Genomic DNA, 27,997 nt, shown 5'->3' with positions numbered 1-27,997 from the left:
CAGCAGGCTTTGACACTAATATACTCTAACTGTGTAGAATTGCAGCGTCTCTGGGAGTGGACTATTTGGGGTATTTTTTTTCAGCAGTATGTGATTGAATAGAATATATAGTCTTTTACAATAAATTAAATTCCTATGCAAAAAAATATGGTGGAACAACAGATGAAAGGTATAGTTACCATAACCAAATGTCATTACCTGGAGCAGTGGTGAGTGCACGCCGATCACATGACAGGCTGCATACGCGCGGTGGCGGGGAGTGAGGATGGCGGATAGTGATGTTGAACCAGCACCCGACTGGAGTAATCGGCTGTCTAATACTGCCGAGGACGCTTTCGTCGCCATGGAAGGCTTGCTGACTACCTTGAGAGCGCTGGAAGCAACGCTCTGGCAACAAGACATTTCGGAAATATCTTCCACCGAATATTGCGACAACTTCTGCCAGGTAACTAGCGTGCACGCAAAACTGAAAGGAAAAGGAACGATGTTGGCTGTATGCGCCAATATGGCCTTTAGTTGCTAACTAGGTAGAACATTTACCAGGATAAGCGAACAATCTACATTAATGCACGACTATAAGCAACGCAAAGTATAACACAGCTGTATTACATGCCTCCAATGTGCAAAAGACAACATGCTATCGTCAGTGGTTCTAACTCTAGCCAGCTAGTTAACACGTTAGCAATGTTGACATGGTTGTTCTACAAGCTTGAGGTACAGTAGCCCAGTGTTGGACTAAAGGAGCCTAACGTTACACCTTAGTCCAAGGACCTTATGTTCTGGAAGCCAAAACAACCAAATAATGCTCCATCTAAACATGAAACGGTTATCAATTGCAGTAACGTTACAGTTCTATAAACATAAATCCCTCTACATTTATATCACATCAAAACTATTTCACAAAGGCAAAAGACACTTACTGTACACTGTTTTGACACAGTTGCAGCCTACAGTATTTTTCTGTCTTCCGTTTACATGCATACATACCTGTGCTAATTTACTATCTTAAGTTTGTTTTCGGAAACAAGCGCTGTTACATTGAAATATGGCCATTTGGGAACCCTTACCCGATAAAGGTCTATCAATTTAACCTTTTGTTTACAAAAAAATACGCGCCAATATGACAGATAAGGTCCTTAATGTTTCCAAAAGCATACGGCAAGCGATGCGTGTTAATGTTCAGGCAGAGCGTCGCGCTCTGAACAATGACTTACACGGAACCGCGCGTGCGCCATCGTGCATAAATGTATTTTGTCTCCCTACACCAAAAGCGATCACGACACGCAGGTTACAATATCTAAACAAACTCTGAACCAATTACATTAATTTGTGGACAGGTCGAAAAGGGTTAAACATGTATGGCAATTTAGCCAATTAATTTGTCCTATTTAGCTAGCTTGCTGTTGCTAGCTAATTTGTCCTAAGTATTTGAACCCCTAGGCTAATGACTTCTTCAAAAGCTAAAACACTCACAAAACTTGAGTTTGCTATTCACAAGAAGCATTGCCTGATGTAAACCATGCCTCTAACAAAATAGATCTCAAATGGTTGACTTGCATAAAGCTGGAAAGGGTTACAAAATAATCTTTAAAAGCCTTGATATTCATCAGTCCACGGTAAGACACTTGTCCCTCCAATCTCGTCACCAAGCTTATGACCCTGGGACTGAACACCTCCCTCTGCAACTGGATCCTAGATTTCCTGACGGGCCAACCCCAGGTGGTGATGGTAGGCAACAACTGTCTGACCTCCAACCTCAACACGGGGCCCCACAGGGGTGTGTACTTAGTCCGCTCCTGTGACTCCCTGTTTACCCACGACTCCGTGGCAACGCACGACTCAAACGCCATCATCAAGTTTGCTGACGACACGCCGGTGGTAGGCTTGATCACCGGCGGCGATGAGACAGCCTGCAGAGAGAAGGTCAGTGACTTGAGAGTGTGGGGCCTGAACAACAACCTCTCCCTCAACATCAGTAAGACCAAGGAGCTGATTGTAAACTACAGGAAAGGGGGAGTGATCACACCCCCATCCAAATCAATGGGGCTGCAGTGGAGCGGGTCGAGAGCTTCAAGTTCCTCGGTGTCCAAATCACTAAGAACTTAAAATGCTCCACAGTCGTAAAGAAGGCACGACAGCACCTTTTCTCCCTCAGGAGGTTGAAAAGGTTTGGCATAAGCCCTCAAATCCTCAGTTCTACAGCTGCACCATTGAGAGCATATTGACTGGTTGCATCACTGCTCGGTATGGCAATAGCACCGCCCTCAATCGCATGGCGCTACAGAGGGTGGTGCGCACAGCCCAATACATCACTGGTGCCGAGCTCCCTGCCATCCAGGACCTATCATGCGGTGTGAAAGGAAGGCCCGGAAAATTGTTAGATTTTAACCACCCAAGCCATAGACTTCTTTCTGCTTCCGCACAGCAAGCGCTACCGGTGCATCAAGTCTGACACCAACAGGCTCCTGAACAGCTTCTATCCCCATGCCATAGGACTGCTAAATAACTAATGAAATGCCTAAACAGACTGAGTTGGCCTCTGTATTTTATTCTTATTTTTGCAATGTCTCTATACATACACAGTGCCCTACACACTATGCACCACAGGAGGTTGGTGGTACCTTAATTGGGGAGGACGGGCTCGTGGTAATGGCTGGAGTGGAACTCTGATACTCCAACACGCATACTAACACTCACTCCATCATCTGCTCACACAATAATATGCACATACACTACCGGTCAATAGTTTTAGAACACCTACTCAAGAGTTTCTTTATTTTTACTATTTTCTACATTGTAGAATAATAGTGAAGACATCAAAACTATGAAATAACACATGGAGTCATGTAGTAACCAAAAAGTGAAGTAACCAAAAAGTGAAATATTCTTCAAATAGTCACCCTTTGCCTTGATGACAGCTTTGCACACTCTCTGCATTCTCTCAACCAGCTTCACCTGGAATGCTTTTCCAACAGTCTTGAAGGAGTTCCCACATATGCTGAGCACTTGTTGGCTGCTTTTCCTTCACTCTGCGGTCTGACTCATCCCAAACCATCTCAATTTGATTGAGGTTTGGAGATTGTGGAGGCCAGGATTTCACTCCTCCAACGGTGTTTGCGCTCACAGGATTCTGTGGGAACGTGCCTCCCCGGAGAAAGACACGGATAAGGTGTGTTTGACCCCTGTGATAGCCCACAGATGGTCAGCCATCCAAACAATGACATAAATCGTGATTGAGTCATCACGCTGGGCCTCGGCGCCTGCAAGTCACCAGTCGCCAGTATCACCTTCTCTCATTCTTCCACTACAGCTGTGAAAACGACCCAACGTTTATGATAAGATTTCAGTTCAGCTTGGATGCATATTTTATGTGGTTGAAATACTATCAGCTTTTATGATGCTAATAAAGATAGCACCTCTACAGATTGTATCTAACTGCGCATGCGTCAAAGAACTCCTGTTCCCAAGTCAAAATGTAGCTTACATTTGGTGTATCATTTTACTGCAAGAAATGCTCAATTCTGCAGTAGTTAATATGAAGGCTATGTGAGAGGTTATTGACCTACAGTCACTGTTCAGTTTCCATTAAACCCATCTGAACAGTTCCCTTGACGTGCCATAGGCTTATTTGAATTCCCCGTCTTGTGACAATCACAACCATCACACACAACATAGCCGACACTGGTACTTTTATGTCCTTCCCTTCTCTTTATCTCTCTATTTCGCAGCTTTTTGACTCTGTAGATTGACAAACCTTTTCTGCCCGCTCCCAAAAGCATTTGCCGATTACAGTGTAGGCAAAGTTTTTTTCTCTCATAAATCTACACACAATAACCCATAATGACAAAGCAAAAATATATATTTTTTAATTTTTAGCTAATTTATAAAAATAAAAAACTGATTTCACATTAGTTTTCAGACACTTTACTCAGTACTTTCTTGATGCACCTTTGGCAGTGATTACAGTTTCGTAGTGTCATACCCAAGAAGACCCCAGATTGGCACACCTGTATTTGGGGAGTTTCTCCCATTCTTCTCTGCAGATCCTCTCAAGCTCTGTCAGCGTCGCTGACGTTCGATCGGGTTCGGGCTCTGGCTGGGCCACTCAAGGACATTCAGAGACTTGTCCCGGAGCCACTCCTGCATTGTCTTGGCTGTGTGCTTCTGGTCGTTGTCCTGTTGGAAGGTGCTCTTGAGCAGGTTTTATCAAGGATCTCTTTTATCTTTGCTCCGTTCATCTTTCCCTCAATCCTGACTAGTCTCCCAGTACCTGCCGCTGAAAAACATCCCCACAGCATGATGCTGCCACCACCATGCTTCATTGTTGTGATTGATTGGCCAGGTGATGAGCAGTGTCTGGTTTCCTCCAGACGTGATGCTTGGCATTCAGGCCAAAGAGTTCAATCTTGGTTTCATCAGACCAGAGAATTTTGTTTCCCATGGTCTGAGAGTCCTTTAGGAGCCTTTTGGCAAACTCCAAGCAGGCTGTCATGGGCCTTTAACTGAGGAGTGGCTTCTGTCTGGCCACTCTACTCTACCATGGTTGTCTGTCTGGAAGGTTCTCCCATCTCCACAGAGGAACTCTGGCACTCTGTCAGTGAACATTGTGTTCTTGGTCACCTCCCTGATCAAGGCCCTTCTCCCCCGATTGCTTAGTTTGGCCGGGAAGTCAGCTCTTGGTGGTTCCAAACTTCTTCCATTTAAGAACGAGGGAGGCCACTGTGTTCTTGGGGACCTTCAATGCTGCAGAAATGTTTTGGTACCCTTCCCCAGATTTGTGCCTCGACACAATCCTGTCTCGGAGCTCTACGGACAATTACTTCAACCTTATTGTTTGGTTTTTGCTCTGACATATGCACTGTCAACTGTGGGACCTTACATAGACAGGTGTGTGCCTTTCCAAATCATGTCCAATCAATTGAATTTACCACAGGTGGACTCTAAGTTTTAGAAACATCTCAATGGAAACAGGATGCACCTGAGCTCAATTTCGAGTCTCATAGCAAAGGGTCTGAATAGTTATGTAAATAAGGTATTTCTGTTTTTTATTTTTAACAAAGTTGCAAAAAATTCTAAACTTGTTTTCGCTTTGTCATTATGGGGTATTGTGTGTAGATTGATAAGGGTAAAAAAAACTATTGAAGCGATTTTAGAATAAGGCTGTAACGTACCAAAATCTGAAAAAAGTGAAGGGATCTGAATACTGTTTTGAACGCACTGTATATCGGTACATTTCTAACAACCTAAACATTACAAAATAAGCCTCACTTAGCAAAATAGCAATTACATTTTTTGTTGACCAAATTTGACACACAGACGTCCCATACAAAAATGTTTTGTCTGCTTATCGCTTTATTGTTGCGATTTTGGTTAATCCTCTTGCTTCGCCTCTTCCTTTCTGACATAATTCGGAAATTAGGACTGTTTTTTTTGTTTTCTACAGAAATTGTAGTATCATAGTTTGCTATGCTTTTTCCTCTATTTTGGCAAGATTGTGAGACCATTGTAACAAAAAAGATAACCCTAAACTGGGTTCAGTATGGCTGCTGAACCATTAATTGGAAAGTAATTGAGTGTTAAGCTAGCTGTAGCTGTTGGCTAAGTCGTTATGTTTATGAAAAAAATAAAAATAAATGTTTTATAACTAACTTGTCATTGGAAGTGTTTTTTTTTTTTTTTTTTTTTACCTCTTTCTTCCATGACTGTCTTTGCAGGCACTGATGCACTATGCTGGGAGCAGGAATTCTGTGGAGCATGGTCTTCCCCTTCTGGAGGTCTACTGCCTGTCCATCAACTGCTTCGCTGCTGCAAGGCCACACCTCACCGCAGACTCTGATAATGTGGCCCTCGTGTTAAAGAGACTAGCATTGTGAGTCAACTCAAAGAGTAATAATGTGTTTGAAACTGTTATGGTTGTACTAACATATACATTTATTTTTTTTTAAACCTCAGCAGTACCACACTTTCTGCTGTGTGCTGCAATACATAGCCTTCTTTTTTTTAAAGACATGTCTTCATTTTTTTTGTGCTGCATGTTAGAAATGGATAACATTGTGTCATGAAGTTTCACAAGTTGTCACTTGTCCCTCATTGTGTCCTTTTTGTTATTTTGCTTTCAGGAGCTGTTTTGAACTGTTGCTGTCTGTGCCTGAAAATGAAATCCCTTATGAGACCTGGGTTCAATTTTACCGTTCTGTTCAGGTAAAGGATGGGGTCTGTTTGATTGAAAAGTAAATGTGTTGAGAGCACATTAGCCGGGGAATTGAGAGAAGTTGAGGAAGTGATTTTTATACCCAATCCAATTCTTGATGTGAGGGCTGTCCTACATGAACAACTTACCACGCCGTCTCTTACATTTGTGGCCCGACCCCGTTCTTTGTGTGTGTTCTCACGGGTTTTGCAGGTGGCCCATGATGCCTTGTTGGAGTATGGGAGCACAGACCTGCAAGCCTTGCTCCAGATCACAGGAGAGGGGGGAGCGTGGAGTAACCCTGTCCTAGGCGCCCTTCTCACTGGTCGCCCCACAAACATAGAGGAAGGTCAGTATCGCCACCTTACTGCATTGACATGGTAATGCTGCACAAAGAAGCAGCAGCGACTAATAAGGCTAATCTTGTGATTTTTAAGTATTGGTATTAGTCATCCAGCTACTGCTGCTCTGTCATTCTCCTTCAGTTGAGGCGTACATCGCCTTGGAGGGGGAGGGCTTCATGGAGATGCGTGTCAAACACCTGGAGAAAGTGGGGGAGGTGGCGAAGGCTGTCGTGCTGGCTAAGTCCTGTGCCGAATGCCACCTTGTCTCCAACCAAACCACCTTCCGGCAGACCTACGTCTCTCTCCTCTGCCACCTGCTGCCCGGTGAGGAGGCCATCATGGAGGTCTGTCAGTGTGTTGTTGTGAGAACAACATCATTTGTCTTTTAGCTCAGCTCAGTTATGTTATTTATACTGCTATTTAAATAGCGTTCAGAGAAAGCTGTTACGAAAGAAAATGTGATGGCATAGTGAATCTGACAGTTGTGTGTTGGGCAATCTTCACAAGTAGAGTATGAACTCCTTCGCCCTTGATGTAAGTGATATGGTCCACAAAACTGTAGTTCTATACATGATTTGGCCTTTATTATTTATCCCACAGATATCCAGACTGGACTGTAAGGATGTGCTGGATATTACATGCAGTTTGGAGACTGGGGGGGAGGAAAACACGGCCTTCATCCTGTGTACCACCTTCCTAACTCAACAGCTGCAGCAGCAAAGCCTGTACTGCTCCTGGTGTGTTTTTAGTAGTCAATGTCAAATCTTGGGAAGCATATGGATAAATTGAAGTGAATGCATGTTAGGCGCAAAAAATCTCATTTGCAGAGGGACCCTGAATAATCTTAGCCCAATCTTAGTTCTGGGCTGGTGTGTAGCTTTGGGGTCTCTCTAATGTATATTTCTCAATGCGGCTTCATTTCTAGGGAGCTCACACTGCTGTGGAGTAAGCTTCAGAGAAGGATTGACCCATCTTTGGAATCACTGCTGGAGCGTTGCCTGCAGCTAGGCGCCATTGCTAAGACCGTTTACCATCTGCTCTTCCTTGTGCACGTCATTCGGACAGAGGTAGAAAAATACCGCTTTTTCTCCCTCTGATTTTGAATGTCATTGCAATAAATTGTTAAGCGGTTTTGAATTGTTATTTTAGTGAAATATTTGCTTTGAAAAGAAATTTACATTTGTAGGCCACTGATTTCCCCCATTTCTTTTACAGGCAGAGGTGCTTGGTCTGGCTTCGTCTGTGGAGTTATGTGTTAAAGCACTACAGCTCCCAGACCAAGAGGACACAGAGACGAGGATTTCTGTGTGCAAGACTGTAGCCTGCCTCCTACCAGACGATCTTGAGGTGTTGCGTGCTTGCCAGCTGACAGAGTTTCTTTTAGGCCTCTCTCATGTGGCCTTCAGCTCCCTTGAAGAGCTCTCTTTGCAGACCGATCAGAAGTATGACCAGGAAAATTCCATCATCCCCAACTCTCTGCGGTGTGAACTGCTCCTGGCACTTAAAGCCCACTGGCCTTTCGACCCTGAATTCTGGGACTGGAAAACACTCAAGCATCAGTGCATCAGGCTGCTGGGGCTTGACCCTGAGCCAGAGGAAGATGAGGATGAGGGGGGACAGGAGATTAGTCTTGGGCAGGATGTAAAGGAGGAGGTGGAGAGGGGGTTTGTTGATATGCCAAGAGAATACTTAAATCGGACAATTGTTGGCATTGATGGTCATAATAAAGATGAGAAAAATGAGTGGGACAGTAAACCACCTTTGAAGCCAGATGTTGAGCAGGGCTCACTTCAGAAGAAATACAAGTTCCTCTGCAAGATTTGTAAGAAAAGTGTTACTGAAACGCGAATCCTTCTTCACTCTAAGAGGCATGAAAACAACGGTGTTTTCACCTGCCCTGTCTGCCTGAAGAGGTTTAAAAGCAGAAAAGATTTTATCCCACATGCTAAACTACACCTTCGAATGCCACCCAGAAGCACTCGGCAAAAGAGAAAGGACAAAAAGAGGATTGATTGGGATAAGGAAATGGAGGAGGACGACTTGGAGCCTGTTGAGATTGCTCTTGATCCATCCTTAATGCTGTACTACCAGTCCACACATGATCCTGATGTTTTGGAGCACATTTTAGAACAAGCTTCATCTGCCCCCAGGTACCCTGGACTTGAAGATAACGTCACATTTGATTACATTAACTTTCATTTTGAATTGCAGAATCATGACATATATACATGCCCTGCCACTCACTGTACAAAGACTTTTAAGCATTCCAAGTACTTGGGTGTGCATTTAAAATCTGAATACCACGTTGGGGACCAGAACGTGAAACATTATTTTGAAATGAAAGATCGTAGGGAAAAGTGCACTTACTGCCGGCGCCACTTCATGTCTGCCTATCACCACCGACGACATCAGCGTTTGCACTACGGTGACCTGCCTTACATTTGTATGGTCACAGGTTGTGGTGCTCGTTTCAGCACCTCCAATAAGCTTGTTGCACATAAGCATAGCCATGGCTATCAAGTTAGCTACCAGTGTGAGCTCAAAGGATGTCGTCTTTCTTTCTCTGACTTGGGGCAGGTATACCACCATGAAGCACAGCACTTTCGTGATGCTGCATACAGCTGCACAAGCCTTGAATGCAAAAAGTTCTACTTTTCTAAAAAGGAATTCAGCAAGCATTTAGCCACACACGGCATTACCTTCTCTGAGGAAGACTTTGAGGCACAGAGGAAGGCCAAAATAAAACATCTTGATTCCATAACTGAGGACATAGCCAGACCCAAAAAGTATTGTAAAAGAAAGACTGCACTGGAGGAGTTAGTCAGTGGGGGAAACAATGCTACTTCCTATACATGCAGTGCGTCCTCGTCACATGTGTCGAGCTGCAAGGAGCCCAAAGGCACAATGACCTCGGTTGCTGTGTGCTTTGATGGAAAAAAGTTCACTTGTGGTTTTGAGAGGTGTGGATTGACCTTCTCCAAAGCCAGAGATGTTCACAAGCACCTGAGGTGTGTTCATCCAGAGCACTTCAAGGCAGAGAATAAGGAACTCGGTCTTGACAAAGAAGTGGGCTTGAAATCTAAAGGTCTAAAGGTCAAAACAGAGCAGGACAATGATGACCAGAACAAACATGAACATGCAGCTTGTCTGCTAATGAAGGGATCAAGCCAGGGAAATGCTTGCCCTTCCCTTACCAAGAACACCACAACATCTCCATCATGCCTTGCCAATGATAATGCCCATTTGAGAGAGATTTTGATTGGACTTAGCCAGCTTAGTCTGACTCCCTCCAACTCTTCAAATGGATACACTGAGCCCTCCCACCCAATGTCAGGGTCCACCACATCAAATATATCCTGCCATCAGGGTGTTGGCACCAGGTCCCCAATTGTATTATTGCAAAAGAGAGCTCCACCCGCTGTTGGTGAGAGGAGGCAATTGACATCAAACGTTGAACCATCTGTTGCCCAAAGTCTACCCTCAGAGCAACACTTAGAGTCAGACCAGATCAGCCCTTATGTTTTGCAAGCTTCTACTAAACCATACTTATGTGAGCTTAATGGCTGCAATTTTAGATGTGTGATTAGCACTACCCTAAGGCGCCACTACATGAACAAGCATCATTTCTCAGAAGAGAAGGTGAAAGGAATGAAGATCCTCAAGTCACTGACATTTAAGTGCCACCTCTGCTTCAAATGCCATAGAGAGAAGACCGACTTGAGGGTTCATTATCTTCAGACTCATAGACTTAGCGAGGCAGTTGTGGAGAAAATGAGCTGGTCTAAAAAGTGGGTTCAGGGTAAACCCAAAGAACCCACCAAGCCCACAGTCTCATTTATACAAAATTATCAGACCCTCACCTGGCAACACCCCTCCTGGCAGCAGAAGTACCTAAAAAAGAAAATAATGTGGAGGCGACAAAACGTTGTACAATTTGCTAAGTCTGGAGACAAGAGTACGAAATGGAGTCACGCGCCATCTTCTGTGCAGGATCAATTTGAGGAGGAAAGTGAGGATGGAGATATGCAAAGGGGCAGAGGCAGCATTTATATGTGCAAGCACAAGGACTGTGGGATGCTTTTCTGTCACACCTACAGTCTTTATCGCCACAAGAAGAAGCATCATTCACAGGTGATGGGACGTCCTTCCATGCTTTCAGAAGACCCAGTTTTACAGAAGTTTAGGTGCAGCTACGCCAACTGTAATGCCTCTTACCTCCTGAACAGTAGCCTGGTGCGTCACTTGGAGAGTGAGCATCCTTACCAGGTGAACCGTAGCCTAAAGCATCACAGAAAGAGTTCTCCTTACCCGGCGACCATGTACTGTAAGTATGAGGGCTGTACACAAGTGTTCACCCAAAGCAGTAGTCTGAAAAAACATGTACTCTCTAGCCACCTCAATTACTATGATTCACTTGTATTGCGTCTCCAGAATACTCACAACGACACTTCAGTCACTGGTTGCCAAAAAAAGTTTATCTTCACATCCTCTACGCCACAAAAAGATGCAACCAAACTACCTCTCGGGCAATCTCTGAGACACTGCCCAAAGACTCCCGAAGATGTTAAGGCTGAAGAAACTAGTGAAGAGCATGATGAAGATGATGGTGAAATTTTGAATGTTGACCAAAGTATTGTAGAGTCCAAATCAAAACACAAGTTTGAAGATATGGTCTTCCGTTCCCATGAGGAGGCCTTGCAGATGTGCCAAGATCGCTGTCAACGTGAAGCGTACCCATGCATGGTGCAGGGTTGTGATTCTGTAGTCAAATTTATACGTAGTATGCGACGTCACTATTTGAATTGCCACAAATTAACCAATCGGGCTTTCAAATTGAATGAGGATAAGCTTGTGTTTAGAGCAGAGCAACTGGAGGAGCTGATACAGAGGAATACTGTATTGTCTGTGTGGCCTGATATGACGAGGGCACCTAACGGAGTTCTGAAGATGGAGTATCAAGCAGAGCCAGAGAACCCTGGTGGTCCATCTGTGCCTATGAGTCTACACTCCATCAAAGCAGAAACACTGGATGACAATGACCCACTGGGGTTCAAAGAGGAGCCAACTGCTGAGAGGAATGTTTTGGTCGGTGCAGATGACTTGCTTTATGGAGAACCCTGTGGGCACACGGAGGACCCTGCTACTCAGAACAGCCACAGCCAAGAGGCGAGGCCAAGGCGAAGATCCTCAAACCCACCGGCTCTTGATCTCTCTCCCCCATCCTCCCTCAGATTCTGTTTTGATGAGAGCTTCTTGGACAGTTCAGGCAAAGATGGTGGCAAACCAACAAACATTTCTGTGCCCTTGCCCTCCCCTCAAGCCCGGCAGCCACTTAAACGTAAGAACGAGCTCCCTGAGCACCCTCCCATTTCAAAGGACCCCCAGCCTCAAAGCCCCACCCCTCGCACATTTGACCTGGCTACTTACAGACCTATGGGATTCGAGTCATCTTTCTTGAAGTTCATACAGGCGAACTCCAAGGATAAGGATGCTGAGAGGCCCCAGGCTTCACACTGCAACAACCCCCGGCCTGATCCACCTGTGGTGTCAGCTCGGCGGCGGGATTCCTACAGACGTAGCTGTTTTGTAAAGGAGAACAGCCAGGTGGTACTCACTACTACCTGTAGCAGGCTGGCTCATTCTTCCCCACTTAAGCCTCTTCCCAGGACAGGGGAATACACATCAGTCCAGAACTTACACGTCATCTTAGAAAAGGCTCTTACAGGTTGTGGTGACCTAGCCATTAAACAGCTGCAGCACCAAAGGCCTGTAGTGGTTCTTGAGAGACCAAGGTTTTTCACTTCCTTGCTTGACCTTTTCCCCACAAAAATGAATGATAAGCTACTTCTCGAAGGTTTGTAGAACTGAGCCCTTTTGTGTCCAATATGAAGACTGTGTTTTTTTCTAATGTTATTACTACTCTGATATTATCAGTATCTTGTAAGTTGCCAAACTGAGCAGCTCAAGTTCCTTAATTTACCTACATGTTTCAACCTGTGAAAAATGGCCCCTGATTTTGAAAAAAAAACAACCTCTTCAGTCTTTGTATTACATTTCTGTCAGATGATGAACATTTCAATGTAGATACAGTGGCATTTTGAATTTGTGTTTGCTATTCACAAGAAGCATTTCCTGATGTGAACCATGCCTTGAACAAAAGAGATCTCAGATGACCTAAGATTAAGAATTGTTCACTTGCATAAAGCTTGAAAGGGTTACCAAAGTATCTCTAAAAGCCTTGATGTTCATCAGTCCATGGTAAGACAAATTGTCTATAAATGGAGAAAGTTCAGCACTGTTGCTACTCTCCCTAGGAGTGGCTGTCCTGCAAAGATGACTGCAAGAGCACAGCGCAGAATGCTCAATGAGGTTAAGACGAATACTAGAGTGTCCGCTAAAGACTTACAGAAATCTCTGGAACAAGCTAACATCTCTGTTGACGAGTCTAAGATATGTAAAACACTCAACAAGAATGTTGTTCATGGGAGGACACCACGAAAAGAGCCATTGCTGTTTTGTTTTTTTAACATTGCTGCACGTCTGAAGTTTGCAAAAGTGCACCTGGATGTTCCACAGCTCTACTGGCAAAATATTCTGTGGACAGATGAAACTGCAGTCGAGTTGTTTGGAAGGAACACAGAACACTGTGTGTGGAGAAAAAAAGGCACAGAACACCAACATCAAAACCTCATCCCGACCGTAAAGTATGGTGGAGGGAGCATCATGGATTGGGGCTTCTTTGCTGCCTCAGGGCCTGGACAGCTTGTTATCATTGACGGAAAAATGAATTCCCAAGTTTATCAAGACATTTTGCAGGAGAATGTTAGGCTATCAGTCCACCAATTGAAGCTCAACAGAAGTTGGGTGACGCAACAGGACAATGACCCAAAATCAACAACAGAATGGCTTAAACAGAAGAAAATACACCTTCGGGAGTGGCCCAGTCAGAGTCCTGACCTCAACCCGATTGAGATTCTGTGGCATGATCTCAAGAGAGCAGTTCACACCAGACATCCCAAGAATGGGATGGTCCAAAATTCCTCCTGATTGTTTTGTAGGTCTGATCCGCAACTACAGAAAACATTTGGTTGAGGTTATTGCTGCCAAAGTAGGGTCAACCAGTTATTAAATACAAGGGTTCACATACTTTTCCCACCCTGCACTGTGAATGTTTACACGGTGTGTTCAATAAAGACATGTAAACGTATAATTGTTTGTGTTATTAGTTTAAGCAGACTGTTTGTCTATTGTTGTGACCTAGCTGAAGATCAGATCAAATTGTATGACCAATTTATACAGAAGTCCAGGTATTTCCAAAGAGTTCACATACTTTTTCTTGCCACTGTATGTATCTTCTCACTACATAATTAACTTTTATAAAACACTTTCAGAAGAACAATGTAGCTCATTTGCCTATTCTAATGCTATAAATTTGTCTGAATATAGCTTTCATGGGACAGAATCATCTTATTTGCCATTTTTTGACCCCTCTGAGTATCAAGACACCATTTCTTCAGTCCAGTAGGCAGACATGTAATGCTTTCTAAGAATAATAAATGTTTGAATCGACCCTTTCAAAAATATGAAATTGAATTGTGTACTTTTTCCTTATTATTCCTAACATTGATTAGCCCGTAAACTCTTCAGGAAACAAATCTGTATTTCTTATGAAAAGGACATAGATGGTGAAAATATAGCCATTTTACTTTAGCTCTCGTTTGCTCCACCCCTCAGGATGTCAGAATGTCATGTTCCCATTTTCTAAATGTCCAGAAAACCTCACATTCAGAATTAGTTGCAGTGTGCACTACAGTAACACAGTATTGCCATTGTATACAGGAAGATGCCAGTCAAATATCAATGGATGATTCTTATTTAAAAGTATTACCTATTTATTTCGCCTGCTAACACTTTACATTTGAAAGTATATAACAAATATTTTAAAGAGGCATAAATACTATATAAACTGTTAATTATTCAAATAGTTTGTTGTGCTTTATGCAACGACAATAACGTTAGTGCAGTCATACTTTCTTGCCAAATGATATCACATTTTCCAACAATGTCTAACTGTTTATTTCAGATTTATACATTTGAAACTTCTAAATTGCTTAATATAAGGAGTAACACCGGTGTATAAAAAAATATTGCTAAGTTACATTCTTCAAAAGAAAGAGATACATTTATTAGTTGATTATACGGAAAGTCATAGACTGGTTTCACTAGGGTTGGGAAAATGTCAGATTTGCAAAATGGGGAAGATGGAACATGGTGGTTGTACTAGTCAGACAGTCAACCCAAAGACACTGACAATACAGTACATGGTTTTGTTCTCCAATCTCACCGTACAGCTTCCTGGTAGAAAAACAGAAACACAGATGGTAATAGCTCACATTCTACAACTTCTGAAAAAAACGTTGCCAGCCTCTGCTGTTAGCATTGTAGATAGTGACACGGTCTCTGAAAAACATTATTATATTGCTTACCGTCCATAGTGTCCCAGAAAAAAGCGCTTCCATTGCCATGTTTTTTTTTTTTTAAATATACACAACATAACGAGGGGTTACCTATATATTTAAAGGTTTTTTCCAGTTTGGGTAGTTGGTTCTGACTCGTCTACTCCACACTGGATGTCTATGAATTAATTTGATTTTATTGATGGGCACTGCTTCCAATAGTTGTCGTCGCAGTCTAAGCATAATTTGAGTTAACATCGACATGTCAATCACCACCAATTACAAATATATTTTGTCATTGATTGTAGTGATATCACCAGTTTGCCCAAATACTAACATTTTATGAGTGTAGTAATATCATCAATGACAAAATGCAGTCTTAAAAAAGAGAGAAGGGGGTGAAGTGACGCTTGGCATTCAGGGCAAAGAGTCTTGGTTCCATCAGACTTGGCAAACTCCAAGAGGGCTGTCATGTGCCTTTTACTAAGGAGTGGCTTCCGCCTGTCCACTCTACCATAAAGGCCGGATTGGTGGAGTGCTGCAGAGATGGTTGTCCTTCTAGAACACATATGTCAGAGTCAAGGCCCGCGGGCCACATCCGGCCCGCAAGAAGGTTTTTTACGGCCCCTGGGATGATCTTGATTTATTATTAGAACCGGCCCGCAGCAAGCCGGCAGCCCGCAGATCTTTTACACGCACCAATACTACATTTCCCACAATGCAAAGGTGACGCACCGAGCAGTAGGCTGCTTCATTTCAATATTTATTGGCACAGCAGTCGTCAGCATCACAGTAAAATTAACTTTCAGATACCCATCAAAAATGGCAAAACGGAAGGTGGATACTGAGAACCGGGGGTTTCAAACAAGGTGGGAGTCGGAGTATATGTTCACGAAGGTAGCTGGAAAACCTGTGTGTCTTCTGTGTGGAGAAAGTGTGGCGGTACTGAAAGAGTATAATCTGAGACGACATTATGAAACGAAACACGCGGACAAAAACAAGAATATGGACATGGAACAAAGGCTACAAAAGGCAGAGGAATTAAAACGAGGCCTCAAATCTCGACAGGCTCTGTTCAAAAAAGCCAAATCACAAGGCCAGGCTGCTGTCAAGGCCAGTTTTATTTTGGCAGAAGAGATCGCTAAATCAGCCCGGCCATTTACGGAGGGGGATTTCATCAAAAACTGCATGATTAAAGTTTGTGACGAAGTTTGCCCAGAAAAAAGGCAACTCTTTTTAAATGTGAGTCTGAGCAGAAACACCATTGCCGAGAGAGTAGACCAGTTGTCCATCAATCTAAAAGAGCAGCTTGTGAAAAAGGGAAAAGATTTTATTGCATATTCCTTGGCTGTGGATGAGAGCACCGACATTTCTGACATTGCCCAGTTGTCAATTTTCATCCGCGGAGTGGACTCCAACCTAAGCGTGACAGAGGAGTTTTTGGCTTTACGTCCTATGCATGGCACAACTACGGGGCATGATTTGTATGAAGAGGTGTCAAGATGTGTAAATGAGATGGAGCTGCCTTGGGAAAAACTCGTGGGTTTGACAACCGACGGAGCACCTGCGATGTGTGGACACAGGAGCGGACTGGTGGCGAAGATACGGGAAAAGATGCAAGAGGAAAACGCGACAGGTGAGCTGACAGCTTATCATTGTATCATACACCAGGAAGCGTTGTGCGGTAAAGCCTTGAAAATGGAGCATGTAATGAGCATCATCACGCGCACAGTTAACTTTATCAGAGCCAAAGGTTTGAATCACCGCCAGTTCAAGGCATTTCTGACGGAGTTAGAAACGGAGCATGGTGATTTGCCTTATCACACAGAGGTGCGATGGCTAAGCCAGGGAAAGGTGCTTCAAAGATGTTTCGAGCTTCGTGAGGAGATTTGTCTGTTCTTGGACAGCAAAGGGAAAGACACAACACAACTCCGAGACGAAATGTTTCTGTGTGAAATGGCTTTTCTGTGTGACATTACGAGTCATCTGAATGCAATAAACTTGCAGCTGCAGGGTCGGGATCGTGTCATCTCTGATATGTACAGTACAGTGAAGGCATTTAAAACCAAACTGACTCTGTGGGAGACGCAGATGCGGAAAGAAAATTTGAGCCACTTTCCCAGCTGCCAGACCATGAAAGAGAAGCTCTCTACCAGTGCGTTCCCGAGCACACAGTTGGCTGATAAAATAGGTATGCTTGCCGCTGACTTTCGACGCCGATTTGCTGACTTTGAAGCACAAAAAAGCAGGTTGGAACTGCTCGGTAACCCATTTGCTGTTGACGTGGAAAGCTCACCACCAAACCTCCAAATGGAGTTGATTGACCTCCAATGCAATGATGCACTGAGGGCAAAATATGCGGCAGTGGGTGCTGCGGAGTTCGCCCGTTTCCTCCCCGGCACAATGCCCCAGCTGCGCATCCAGGCTGCTCAAACGTTGTCTATGTTTGGCAGCACATACCTGTGTGAACAACTGTTTTCTTTGATGAACCTGAACAAAACATCACACAGAAGTCGACTTACTGCTGAACACCTCCACTCAATTCTGAGGATTTCTTCAGCTCAGAGCCTTACCCCGAACATTGATGAACTTGTGGAAAAGATGGGACACCACCAAGTATCACCCTCAACCTCAAACAAGTGAACATTACTGTGCAATCACATATTTAGAGTTTTTACTCAGTTCAAGTTTAAAAGTTAAAATTTAATATTTGTTTTCACTGCATGTTACTTCTCCTTAAACAAAGTGTTGTTTTTGATTAATAGATTTTTGCACTTTATTTTTTTGTATTTCAATCCAATTATATTTTAAAAATATTTCAGTTGAGTGGATGATAGAAAATTGCTATTATTGTTTTTTCTTTGAAGTAAATTTAGCCCACTTTTGCTAAAATAGAAAATATAGTCTACTGATGGTGCCTTGAATACCGGTTTCTTTCATTTAATGTTCATGTTATGGGGATATTTATATAAAGGAAATTTGTCTTTTGTGTCTGTTGAAAATTAAAGATTACTGACAGAGCCATAAGAAAATATTGCTTTATTTATCTGATCATATTGTAATATATTTGTTAGGTTTTCAGTAGGTTCAATTAGGTTCACTAGACTATATGCGTCATTTAAAATTTTTTCAATGAACATTCGAACAGTCGCCTCGTCTTGTAGCTGATTTTTTTATTTGGCCCTCCGTCCATTTGACTTTGACACCCCTGTTCTAGAAGGTTCTCCCATATCCACAGAGGAACTCTAGAGCTCTGTGAGAGGTTCCTAGTCATCTCCCTGACCAAGGCCCTTCTCCCCCGATTGCTCAGTTTGGCTGGGCGGCCAGCTCAAGGAAGAGTCTTGGTGGTTCCAAATATCTTCCATTTAAGAATGATGGTGACAACTGTGTTCTTAGGGACCTTCAATGCTGCAGAATTGTTTTGGTACACTTCCCCATGTCTGTGCCTTGACACAATCCTGTCTCGGAGCTCTACTAACAATTCCTTCAACCTCATGGCTTTTTTTTACTGATATCCAATTGGTAGTTAGTCTTGTCCCATTGTTGCAACTCCCCTACGGACCCGGGAGAGGTGTTGGTTGAGAGCCATGCGTCCTCTGAAACACGACCCTGACAAGCTGCATTGCTTTTTGAAGCAGCTGGCGACCGAAGTCAGCTTGCAGGCGCCCGGCCCGCCACAAGGAGTCACTAGAGCCCAATGGAACAAGGAAATCACGGCTGGCCAAAACCTACCCTAACCCGGATTACTCTGGGCCAACTGTGCACCGCCTCATGGGTTTCCCGGTCACGGCCGGCTGGGACACAGCCTGGAATCAAACCCAGGATTTGTTTTATTCATTTCAGAATAAGGCTGTAACGTAACAAAATGTGGAAAAAGTCAAGGGGTCCGAATACTTTCTGAAGGCACTGTACATTAAAAGTTACACCGTCATAGGATGACAACTTTCCAGTCACTTCATAAAATGTCTGCTTTGCTTCTCTGGTCAACTGTAAGTGCTGTTATTGTGAAGTGGAAACATATCGGAGCAACAACAGCTCAGCTGCGAAGTGGTAGGTCACACAAGCTCACAAAACTGGGCCCCTGAAGCGTGTAGCGCGTAAAAATCGTCTGTCCTCGGGTGCAACACTCACTACCGATTTCCAAACTGCCTCTGAAAGCAACGTCAGCACACAAACTGTTCGTCAGGAGCTTCATGAAATGGGTTTCATTGGCTGAGCAGCCGCACACAAGCCTAAGATCACCATGCACAACGCCAAGCGTTGCCTGCAGTGGTGTAAAGCTCGCCGCCATTGGACTCTGGAGCAGTGGAAACGCGTTCTCTGGAATGATGAAATGCGCTTCACCATCTGGCAGTCTGATGGACAAATCTGGATTTGGCGAATGCCAGTAGAACGATACCTGCCCGAATGCAGGCTGTAGTGCCAACTGTGAAGTTTAGTGGAGAAGGAATAATGGTCTGGGGCTGTTTTTCATGGTTCAAGCTAGATTTCACTTAACTGTTGGTCACAGATACCTTAAAAAGGTAGGGGCGTGGATCAGAAAACCAGTCAGTATCTGGTGTGACCACCATTTGCCTCATGCAGCGTGACACATCTCCTTCGCATAGATTTGATCAGGCTGTTGATTGTGGCCTGTGGAATGTTGTCCCACTCTTCAATGGCTGTGCAAAGTTGATGGTTATTGGCGAGAACTGGAACATGCTGTCGTACACGTTGATCCAGAGCATCCCGAACATGCTCAATGGGTAACATGTCTGGTGGGTATGCAGGCCATGGAAGAACTGGGACATTTTCAGCTTCCAGGAATTGTGTACAGGTCCTTGCGACATGGGGCCTGAGGCGACGGATGAATGGCACGACAATCGGCCTCAGAATCGCTTCACGGTATGTCTGTGCATTTAAATTATCAACAATAAAATACATTTGTGTTCAATGTCCGTAGCTTATGCCTGCCAATACCATAACCCCACCGCCACCATGGGGAACTCTGTTCACAACGTTGACATCAGCAAACCACTCGACCACATGACGCCATACAAGCTGTATGCCATCTGACCGGTACAGTTCAAACCGGGATTCATCTATGAAGAGCACACTTCTCCAGCGTGTCAGTGGTCATTGAAGGTGAGCATTTGCCCACTAAAGTCGGTTTACGATGCCGAACTGCAGTCAGGTCAAGACCCTGGTGAGGACGACGAGCAGATGACTGACTGTAGATGAGCATCCCTGAGATGGTTTCTGACAGTTTGTGTAGAAATTATTTGGTTGTGCAAACACACAGTTTCATCAACTGCCCGTGTGACTGGTCTCAGATGATCCCAGTTTCAACTGTACCGGGCAGATGGCATTGTGTGTTTGAGCGGTTTGCTGATGTGAACAGATTGCCCCATGGTGGCGGTGGGGTTATGGTATTGGCAGGCATAAGCTACGGACAATGAACACAAATGCTCATACGTACTGGTGGTGTTGTCCTTGACCTTGTCCCCGGTGTTCCCCACCCTTTTTTGTAAAACCAAAACTCACTGTTGGTAGAGGAGCCAGAGGTATCGCTGTCTGTTGATAGTTGGTCTGACAGAGGGACTCTGCGTCTGTCAACAGTGTCATGACGTTGGCCTGTTGGGGGAGGTTTATGACCCCCATAAATACCTTTCCCCTTTTCCCTCTCTCTACCGATGTGACTATTGAAAATCCCTTTGTTAACATAGAGAGTCTGGTAACATCAAAGGTGGGAAACTGAACCATATTTCGGGAATCCAACCAGTTGAAAATTTGCGTTGGTACTTAATGAATATGATCTCAGATCAGTTGGAGTCTGAGACATTACTACACATTATAGTTATCAGATTCTCACATGGAATTGTTGTGAGATTTAAATGTTTAAATATGAAACTATTTGTGAAAAGATTAAATGTAATTTTAGCTTCTTAAATGAGAGAACGGTTTGTCATAGAGAAACTCTGCTCACTCAGAGGCCCCGCCCAAGTGAACAGACACTGGTTGTAAACTATGAAACACGCCCTTCTTTCACCACTATATAAACCCGTTGACGAAAATTCAACTTCCTGTTCCGAGGACGTGAGGACGACGGTCCTACGTTAAAAGGGCTCCGATAATAACCTAACAAAATTAGCATTGTGTTCAATGTGAAGGTGACTATTGACACAGCGTAAGGATGAATTTTGACTATATCAGCCAGAATATAGCACGAGCTTAAAAGTATGGCAACTTGTTATGAACTTTGAACTCTTATTCACCCCAGAAGTGATACCTCCTAGCTGTTGAGTTAGCAGTAGCCGCTGTAAACGTGGGCTAGGAAAGGACGGACGACGTACCCAGTCTAACACACACAACGATACTACAACGTATCCAGTTTACCACCAGATACATTATTCAGAGGACAAGAGATCCCTGCTGGGCAACCCGGCCTTTCATCTATGACCAATCTATTGAAGCGCAGCTCAGAGTAAATATTTATTGCATTTTCCTTTTTCCAAATGGGCGGTTATTTAGAATGCATAAGATTCTGTATTTACGATAGCATAGCTCCTCCCTTTGTTACTCGGTCTTCCCGCTGTTTCATTCAAAACCCAACCTCCTTTCTTCGTGTAACCAGTTGTCATATCTGTTCCGTCCGCTAGAGACGTTATCCTTTGACATAATTTGTAATCAATGTATGATCCATTCTGTGTAGATGTTATTCTGTGTGATTATTTAGTAAATAAATAATTCAACCAAATTTTGTATTGCTGATTCAACTTGTTAGCCAGGGTTCGTGAAGATAACCAAGAATTTACAACTTTCAGATGAGACTGAATAAGGCGACGATTAAATATTGACTGCTATTGAGGTAAAAGATTACCAGGTTTTTAAGAGTTTATTCGAAAGATAACATTCTTTCGTGGTGCCCCAACTTTCTAGTTAATTACATTTACCTGATTTAGCTTAATCAGGTAATATTAATTGCAGAGAAAGGATTTTATAGAATAGCATGTCTTATCACTTAATCCGGCATTGCCAAAGACACGACAACGACTTGTCTCTTCCTGTTTTGTGGTTTCTTGTGCTCAGGATCTCGCCAGAGATATATTAGTTTGTTGTTCTTTTCTTCCAAATTGTGTTTATACTTAATTTTCCTCTCCTTCAGTTCAGTCGTAATCTTGGTCTGAAGGTCAGTGTTACTCTTAATGAGATCATCCAGTTTGATAGGATCATTAAGCTTGTATTGCAGAGCTTGCTGTGAATTGCCAATGAAGGTTTCAATCTCTGTATTTATATTTATTATGGATCCCCTAGGCAGCAGCTACTCTTCCTGTGATCCAGCAAAATTAAGGCAGCTATACAATTTTTAAAACATTACAATACATTCACAGATTTCACATCACATTGTCTGCCCTCAGGCCCCAACTCCACCACTACCACATATCTACAATACTAAATCCATGTGCACGTACGTGTATGTTATTGTGTGTGTGTATGTCTATAATATCCTTTTTGAGTTGTTCAATGATCAAAGTCATCAGGTCCAGTGAACATTTGTTAAGTATAGCACACCATCGTTTACAAAACTGTTCAGTGCGTTGTCCAAGTGAAGGCTCTTTTTGCCAACGTAGTCCGCATGAAATAACTCCATTTCGAACATACTGACTTAGTGACGATGTGCAGGTGTGTTGTCGTTCTTTGACGAACAGTCTTAGAATTCTTTAAAAAGATTTTCCCAGGTGCCTTCTGGCCAATGAAATAAAGACAATTTCGGTGAGAGACTAGACTAACAGGGGAAATGCATGAACTAATAGTACTGGTAGACAGCAATAAAAACAGTACTAAAGAGATACAAAACAAGTTAGAGGGAAGAAAAAAAGAACTGGAGGAACTTATTCAAGAACAATCCAATGAAATCTATTACAAAAATAAAGCAAACTGGGTGGAATATGGAGAAAAATGCATCAAATTCTTCCTGAATCTCCAACAGAGGAACGCTACCAAAAAAAAATTCAGAATATGTTAACTATAGACAGAGTCATCTATGCTTCTCCAAATTATATTTTAAAAGAGGAAGCTAAATATTTTAAGCAGATGTTTTCTTTCCCGTTTCATCCTCTGAATGATGATTACTGTGAGTTAACAAAATGTACAACAAGATCAGTTGTGATGGCCAAATTACAGAGGAAACTTTTGGATACTATTAAATCCTTTCAGTCTGGAAAAACCCCAGGGCTTGATGACATACCGGTAGAGGAATATCCTTTTTTATATACTCAAAGCTCCATTATTAGCTTGTTTTAACTACTCTGATAAAATTGTATTCTGTCAGGTACTCAGCAGGGAGGTCTGATTTGAACTATTATTAAAATAAGACCCAGATGGCAAATATAAAGATCCAGTCCATCTAAAAAACTGGAGGCCTCGTACACTTCAATGTTGTGTTGCAAAAACACTACCGAAATGCATAGCACTCAGAATTAAAAAGGTTTTACCAGGTATTGTTCATCCTGATCAGACATGTTTTTTGCATGGACGATACATTGGAGATAATACATGACAACTTCTAGAAATAATAGAACGGCATGAAACAGCTAAGAAGCCAGGCCTGGTATTTATAGCGGATTTTGAAAATACCTTTTGATAAAGTAAGACTGGATTTTATTTATAAATGCCTGGAGTTTTTCTATTTCGGGGAGTCTCTTATAAAATGGATAAAAATAATGTATAGCAACATCAGGTGTAAAATAGTAAATACAGTGCCTTGCGAAAGTATTCGGCCCCCTTGAACTTTGCGACCTTTTGCCACATTTCAGGCTTCAAACATAAGATATAAAACTGTATTTTTTTGTGAAGAATCAACAACAAGTGGGACACAATCATGAAGTGGAACGACATTTATTGGATATTTCAAACTTTTTTAACAAATCAAAAACTGAAAAATTGGGCGTGCAAAATTATTCAGCCCCTTTACTTTCAGTGCAGCAAACTCTCTCCAGAAGTTCAGTGAGGATCTCTGAATGATCCAATGTTGACCTAAATGACTAATGATGATAAATACAATCCACCTGTGTGTAATCAAGTCTCCGTATAAATGCACCTGCACTGTGATAGTCTCAGAGGTCCGTTAAAAGCGCAGAGAGCATCATGAAGAACAAGGAACACACCAGGCAGGTCCGAGATACTGTTGTGAAGAAGTTTAAAGCTGGATTTGGATACAAAAAGATTTCCCAAGCTTTAAACATCCCAAGGAGCACTGTGCAAGCGATAATATTGAAATGGAAGGAGTATCAGACCACTGCAAATCTACCAAGACCTGGCCGTCCCTCTAAACTTTCAGCTCATACAAGGAGAAGACTGATCAGAGATGCAGCCAAGAGGCCCATGATCACTCTGGATGAACTACAGAGATCTACAGCTGAGGTGGGAGACTCTGTCCATAGGACAACAATAAGTTGTATATTGCACAAATTTGGCCTTTATGGAAGAGTGGCAAGAAGAAAGCCATTTCTTAAAGATATCCATAAAAAGTGTTGTTTAAAGTTTGCCACAAGCCACCTGGGAGACACACCAAACATGTGGAAGAAGGTGCTCTGGTCAGATGAAACCAAAATTGAACTTTTTGGCAACAATGCAAAACGTTATGTTTGGCGTAAAAGCAACACAGCTGAACACACCATCCCCACTGTCAAACATGGTGGTGGCAGCATCATGGTTTGGGCCTGCTTTTCTTCAGCAGGGACAGGGAAGATGGTTAAAATTGATGGGAAGATGGATGGAGCAAAATACAGGACCATTCTGGAAGAAACCTGATGAAGTCTGCAAAAGACCTGAGACTGGGACCGAGATTTGTCTTCCAACAAGACAATGATCCAAAACATAAAGCAAAATCTACAATGGAATGGTTCAAAAATAAACATATCCAGGTGTTAGAATGGCCAAGTCAAAGTCCAGACCTGAATCCAATCGAGAATCTGTGGAAAGAACTGAAAACTGCTGTTCACAAATGCTCTCCATCCAACCTCACTGAGCTCGAGCTGTTTTGCAAGGAGGAAATAAAATATAAAACATTCATTACCTTTGGGAAAAAATGTCAGTCTCTCGATGTGCAAAACTGATAGAGACATACCCCAAGCGACTTACAGCTGTAATCGCAGCAAAAGGTGGCGCTACAAAGTATTAACTTAAGGGGGCTGAATAATTTTGCACGCCCAATTTTTCAGTTTTTGATTTGTTAAAAAAGCTTGAAATATCCAATAAATGTCGTTCCACTTCATGATTGTGTCCCACTTGTTGTTGATTCTTCACAAAAAAATACAGTTTTATATCTTTATGTTTGAAGCCTGAAATGTGGCAAAAGGTCGCAAAGTTCAAGGGGGCCGAATACTTTCGCAAGGCACTGTATCTGTAAGGTGTTGTTTGCATCATCAGCTATAGGTGTAACCTTCCGGTTCTAACTCCTTTCTGAGGCAACCAATCAGCAGGCACGGACACAATGGTGCTCATGCAATCTTTATTTGCTATTTCTGGGACAGACAATAACAAACAATTTTTACATTTTTTTCTTAATGCATACGAGCTCCATATAAAAATGTAGAATAACAAATACATTGATCAAATACCCAGACAGCAAATTCCTTCACATACCTGAGACAGACAATAACATACACCACAGTGTTCGTTGACTTATGGCTTCTCTCACACTCCTACAACATAAAAGGATTTTTAAAAACTCAACAAAAATTTGAACCTTCTACATAGATTTGGACGGGCGCATATTTTGAAAATAAGCTAGTACATGGCTAACAGGAAAAGAGCTAGCATAGCTAACATGTTAGGATGTTAACATTAGTTCATACATATTCTGTGATAATTTGGATGTAATTATATAAAATGAAAGTGTCTTTAACTGGGAAAGGAGCGGAGAAGCATTTCCTTCCTGCCATTAATTCCATTGGCATGAAACAGTCTGAGGGAAAATGGTGCGCAAAAATAATACAGCAGCTAGGGTGCAATACTGTCAACCAACCACACAATGTCAGTCAATATGGTCGCCTCGCTTTGAGACCTTAGGAAATCAAATTTTATTTGATGTAGACCTTACAGTGAAGTGCTTACTTACGAGCCCCTAACCGACAGTGCAGTTTAAAAAAATAGGTAGGTAGTAATTAAAGAGCAGCAGTAAAAAATAACAATATATACAGGGGTGTGCCAGTACAGAGTCAAAGTGCGGGTCACAGGTTAGTTGAGGTAGTATGTACATGTTGGTATAGTTAATTAAAGTGACTATGCATAGATGACAACAGTATTTTGTTTTTTATGTATTATTTCTTACATTGTTAGCCCAGAAATCTTAAGTTGTTAGCCCAGAATCTTAAGTGTTATTAGATACAGCTGGGAAGAACTATTGGATATAAGAGTGACGTCAACTTACCAACATTACAACCAGGAATTCAACTTTCCCGAAGCGGATCCTTTGTTCGGACCACCACCCAGGACATTGGATCTAATCCCAGGCTGACCCAAAACAACGTCGCAGCAGAAGAGGTAGACGGAGCGGCCTCATGGTCCGGCTTTGAAGGTGTGCACACCTCCCACCGCTTCCGAGTATACTTCTCCAGTCTCTAGACAACAAGGTGGACAAAATTAGGGCAAGAGAGAGACATCAGAGATTGTAACATTCTCTGTTTCATGGAAACATGGCTCTCTTGGGATAGGTTGTTGGTACAGCCACCGGGTTTCTTCATGCGTCGTGCCAACAGAAACAAACAATTCCTTACAATCAAATACCGTTCATATTACCTCCCAAGAGAATTCTCGTCAGTTATTGTCACAGCTGTGTATATACCCCCTAAAGCAGATACCACGACGGCCATCACGGAACTTCACTGGACTCTATGTAAACTGGAAACCATATATCCTGAGGCTGCATTTATTGTAGCTGGGGATTTTAACAAAGCAAATTTGAGAACAAGGCTACCTAAATTCTATCAGCATATTGATTGCAGCACTCGCCCGGGCAATACACTTGACCACTGCTACTTTAACTTCCGCGATGCATACAATGCCCTCCCTCGCCCTCCTTTCGGCAAATCCAACCATGACTCCGTCTTGCTCCTACCGTCCTTTAGGCAGAAACTCAAACAGGATTTACCCGTGACTAGAATCATTCAATGCTGGTCTGACCAATCGGAATCCACGCTTCAAGATTATTTTGATCACGCGGACTGAGAAATGTTCCGGGCAGCCTCAGAGAATAACATTGATCTATACACTGACTCAGTGAGTGAGTTTATAAGGAAGTGCATTGGAGATGTTGTACCCACTGTGACTATTAAAACCTACCCTAACCAAAAACCATTGATGGATGGCGGCATTAACCATGGAAAGAAGACTGGGAATATGGCCGAATATAAACAGTGTAGTTATTTCCTCCGCAAGGCAATCAAACAAGTGAAATGTCGGTATGGAGACAAAGGGGAGTCGCAATTCAACGGTTCAGACACGAGACGTATGTGGCAGGGTCTACAGGCAATTACGAACTACAAAAAGAAAACTAGCCAGGTCACGGACACCGATTAAACATCTTCTTTGCCCGCTTTGAGGATAATACAGTGCAATTGGCGCGGCCCGCTAACTAGGAGCGGGCCCCCCTTCCCATTCTCCTTCTCCGTGGCTGAAGAGAGTGACATTTAAACGTGTTAACCCTCGCAAGGCTGCTGGCCCAGACGGCATCCCTAGCTGTGTCCTCAGAGCATGCGCAGACCAGATGGCTGGTGTGTTTACGGACATATTCAATAGCTCCCTTTCCCAGTCTGCCGTACCCACATGCTACAAGATGGCCACCATTGTTCCTGTACCCAAGAAGGCAAAGGTAACTGAACTAAATGACTATAGCCCCGTAGCACTCACTTCTGTCATCATGAAGTGCTTTGAGAGACTAGTCAAGGATTATATCACCTCCACCTTACCTGCCACCCTAGACCCACTTCAGTTTGCATACCACCCCAACAGATCCACAGACGATG

The 27,997-nt window shown here is 43.0% G+C and overlaps 1 protein-coding gene across 1 annotated transcript; it reads left to right on the top strand.

Annotated features, from left to right (window-relative positions):
* The first annotated feature begins 246 nt into the window (after positions 1-246).
* LOC139383930 (zinc finger protein Rlf-like) lies at positions 247-14,122 on the top strand. The gene is made up of 8 exons (XM_071128546.1): positions 247-445; positions 5,715-5,869; positions 6,120-6,201; positions 6,404-6,539; positions 6,676-6,878; positions 7,135-7,271; positions 7,460-7,601; positions 7,750-14,122. Exons 1-8 carry the CDS (start codon positions 266-268, stop codon positions 12,394-12,396), a joined length of 5,682 nt encoding a protein of 1,893 aa, XP_070984647.1. The 5' UTR covers positions 247-265; the 3' UTR covers positions 12,397-14,122.
* The last annotated feature ends 13,875 nt before the right edge of the window (positions 14,123-27,997 follow it).

Source organism: Oncorhynchus clarkii, chromosome 25, assembly GCF_045791955.1.
Source record: "Oncorhynchus clarkii lewisi isolate Uvic-CL-2024 chromosome 25, UVic_Ocla_1.0, whole genome shotgun sequence".
Lineage (NCBI taxonomy): Eukaryota > Metazoa > Chordata > Actinopteri > Salmoniformes > Salmonidae > Oncorhynchus > Oncorhynchus clarkii.
Note: the sequence above shows the minus strand (reverse complement) of the source record. Positions and strands in the feature narration are given on the sequence as shown.

Bases quoted from the DNA above. Each gene is read 5' to 3' on its own strand.
- LOC139383930 (XM_071128546.1), top strand. From the start codon at position 266: ATGGCGGATAGTGATGTTGAACCAGCACCCGACTGGAGTAATCGGCTG. The intron at 446-5,714 runs GTAACTAGCGTG...CTGTCTTTGCAG, and splicing joins ATTGCGACAACTTCTGCCAG to GCACTGATGCACTATGCTGG. The intron at 6,879-7,134 runs GTCTGTCAGTGT...TTTATCCCACAG, and splicing joins GTGAGGAGGCCATCATGGAG to ATATCCAGACTGGACTGTAA.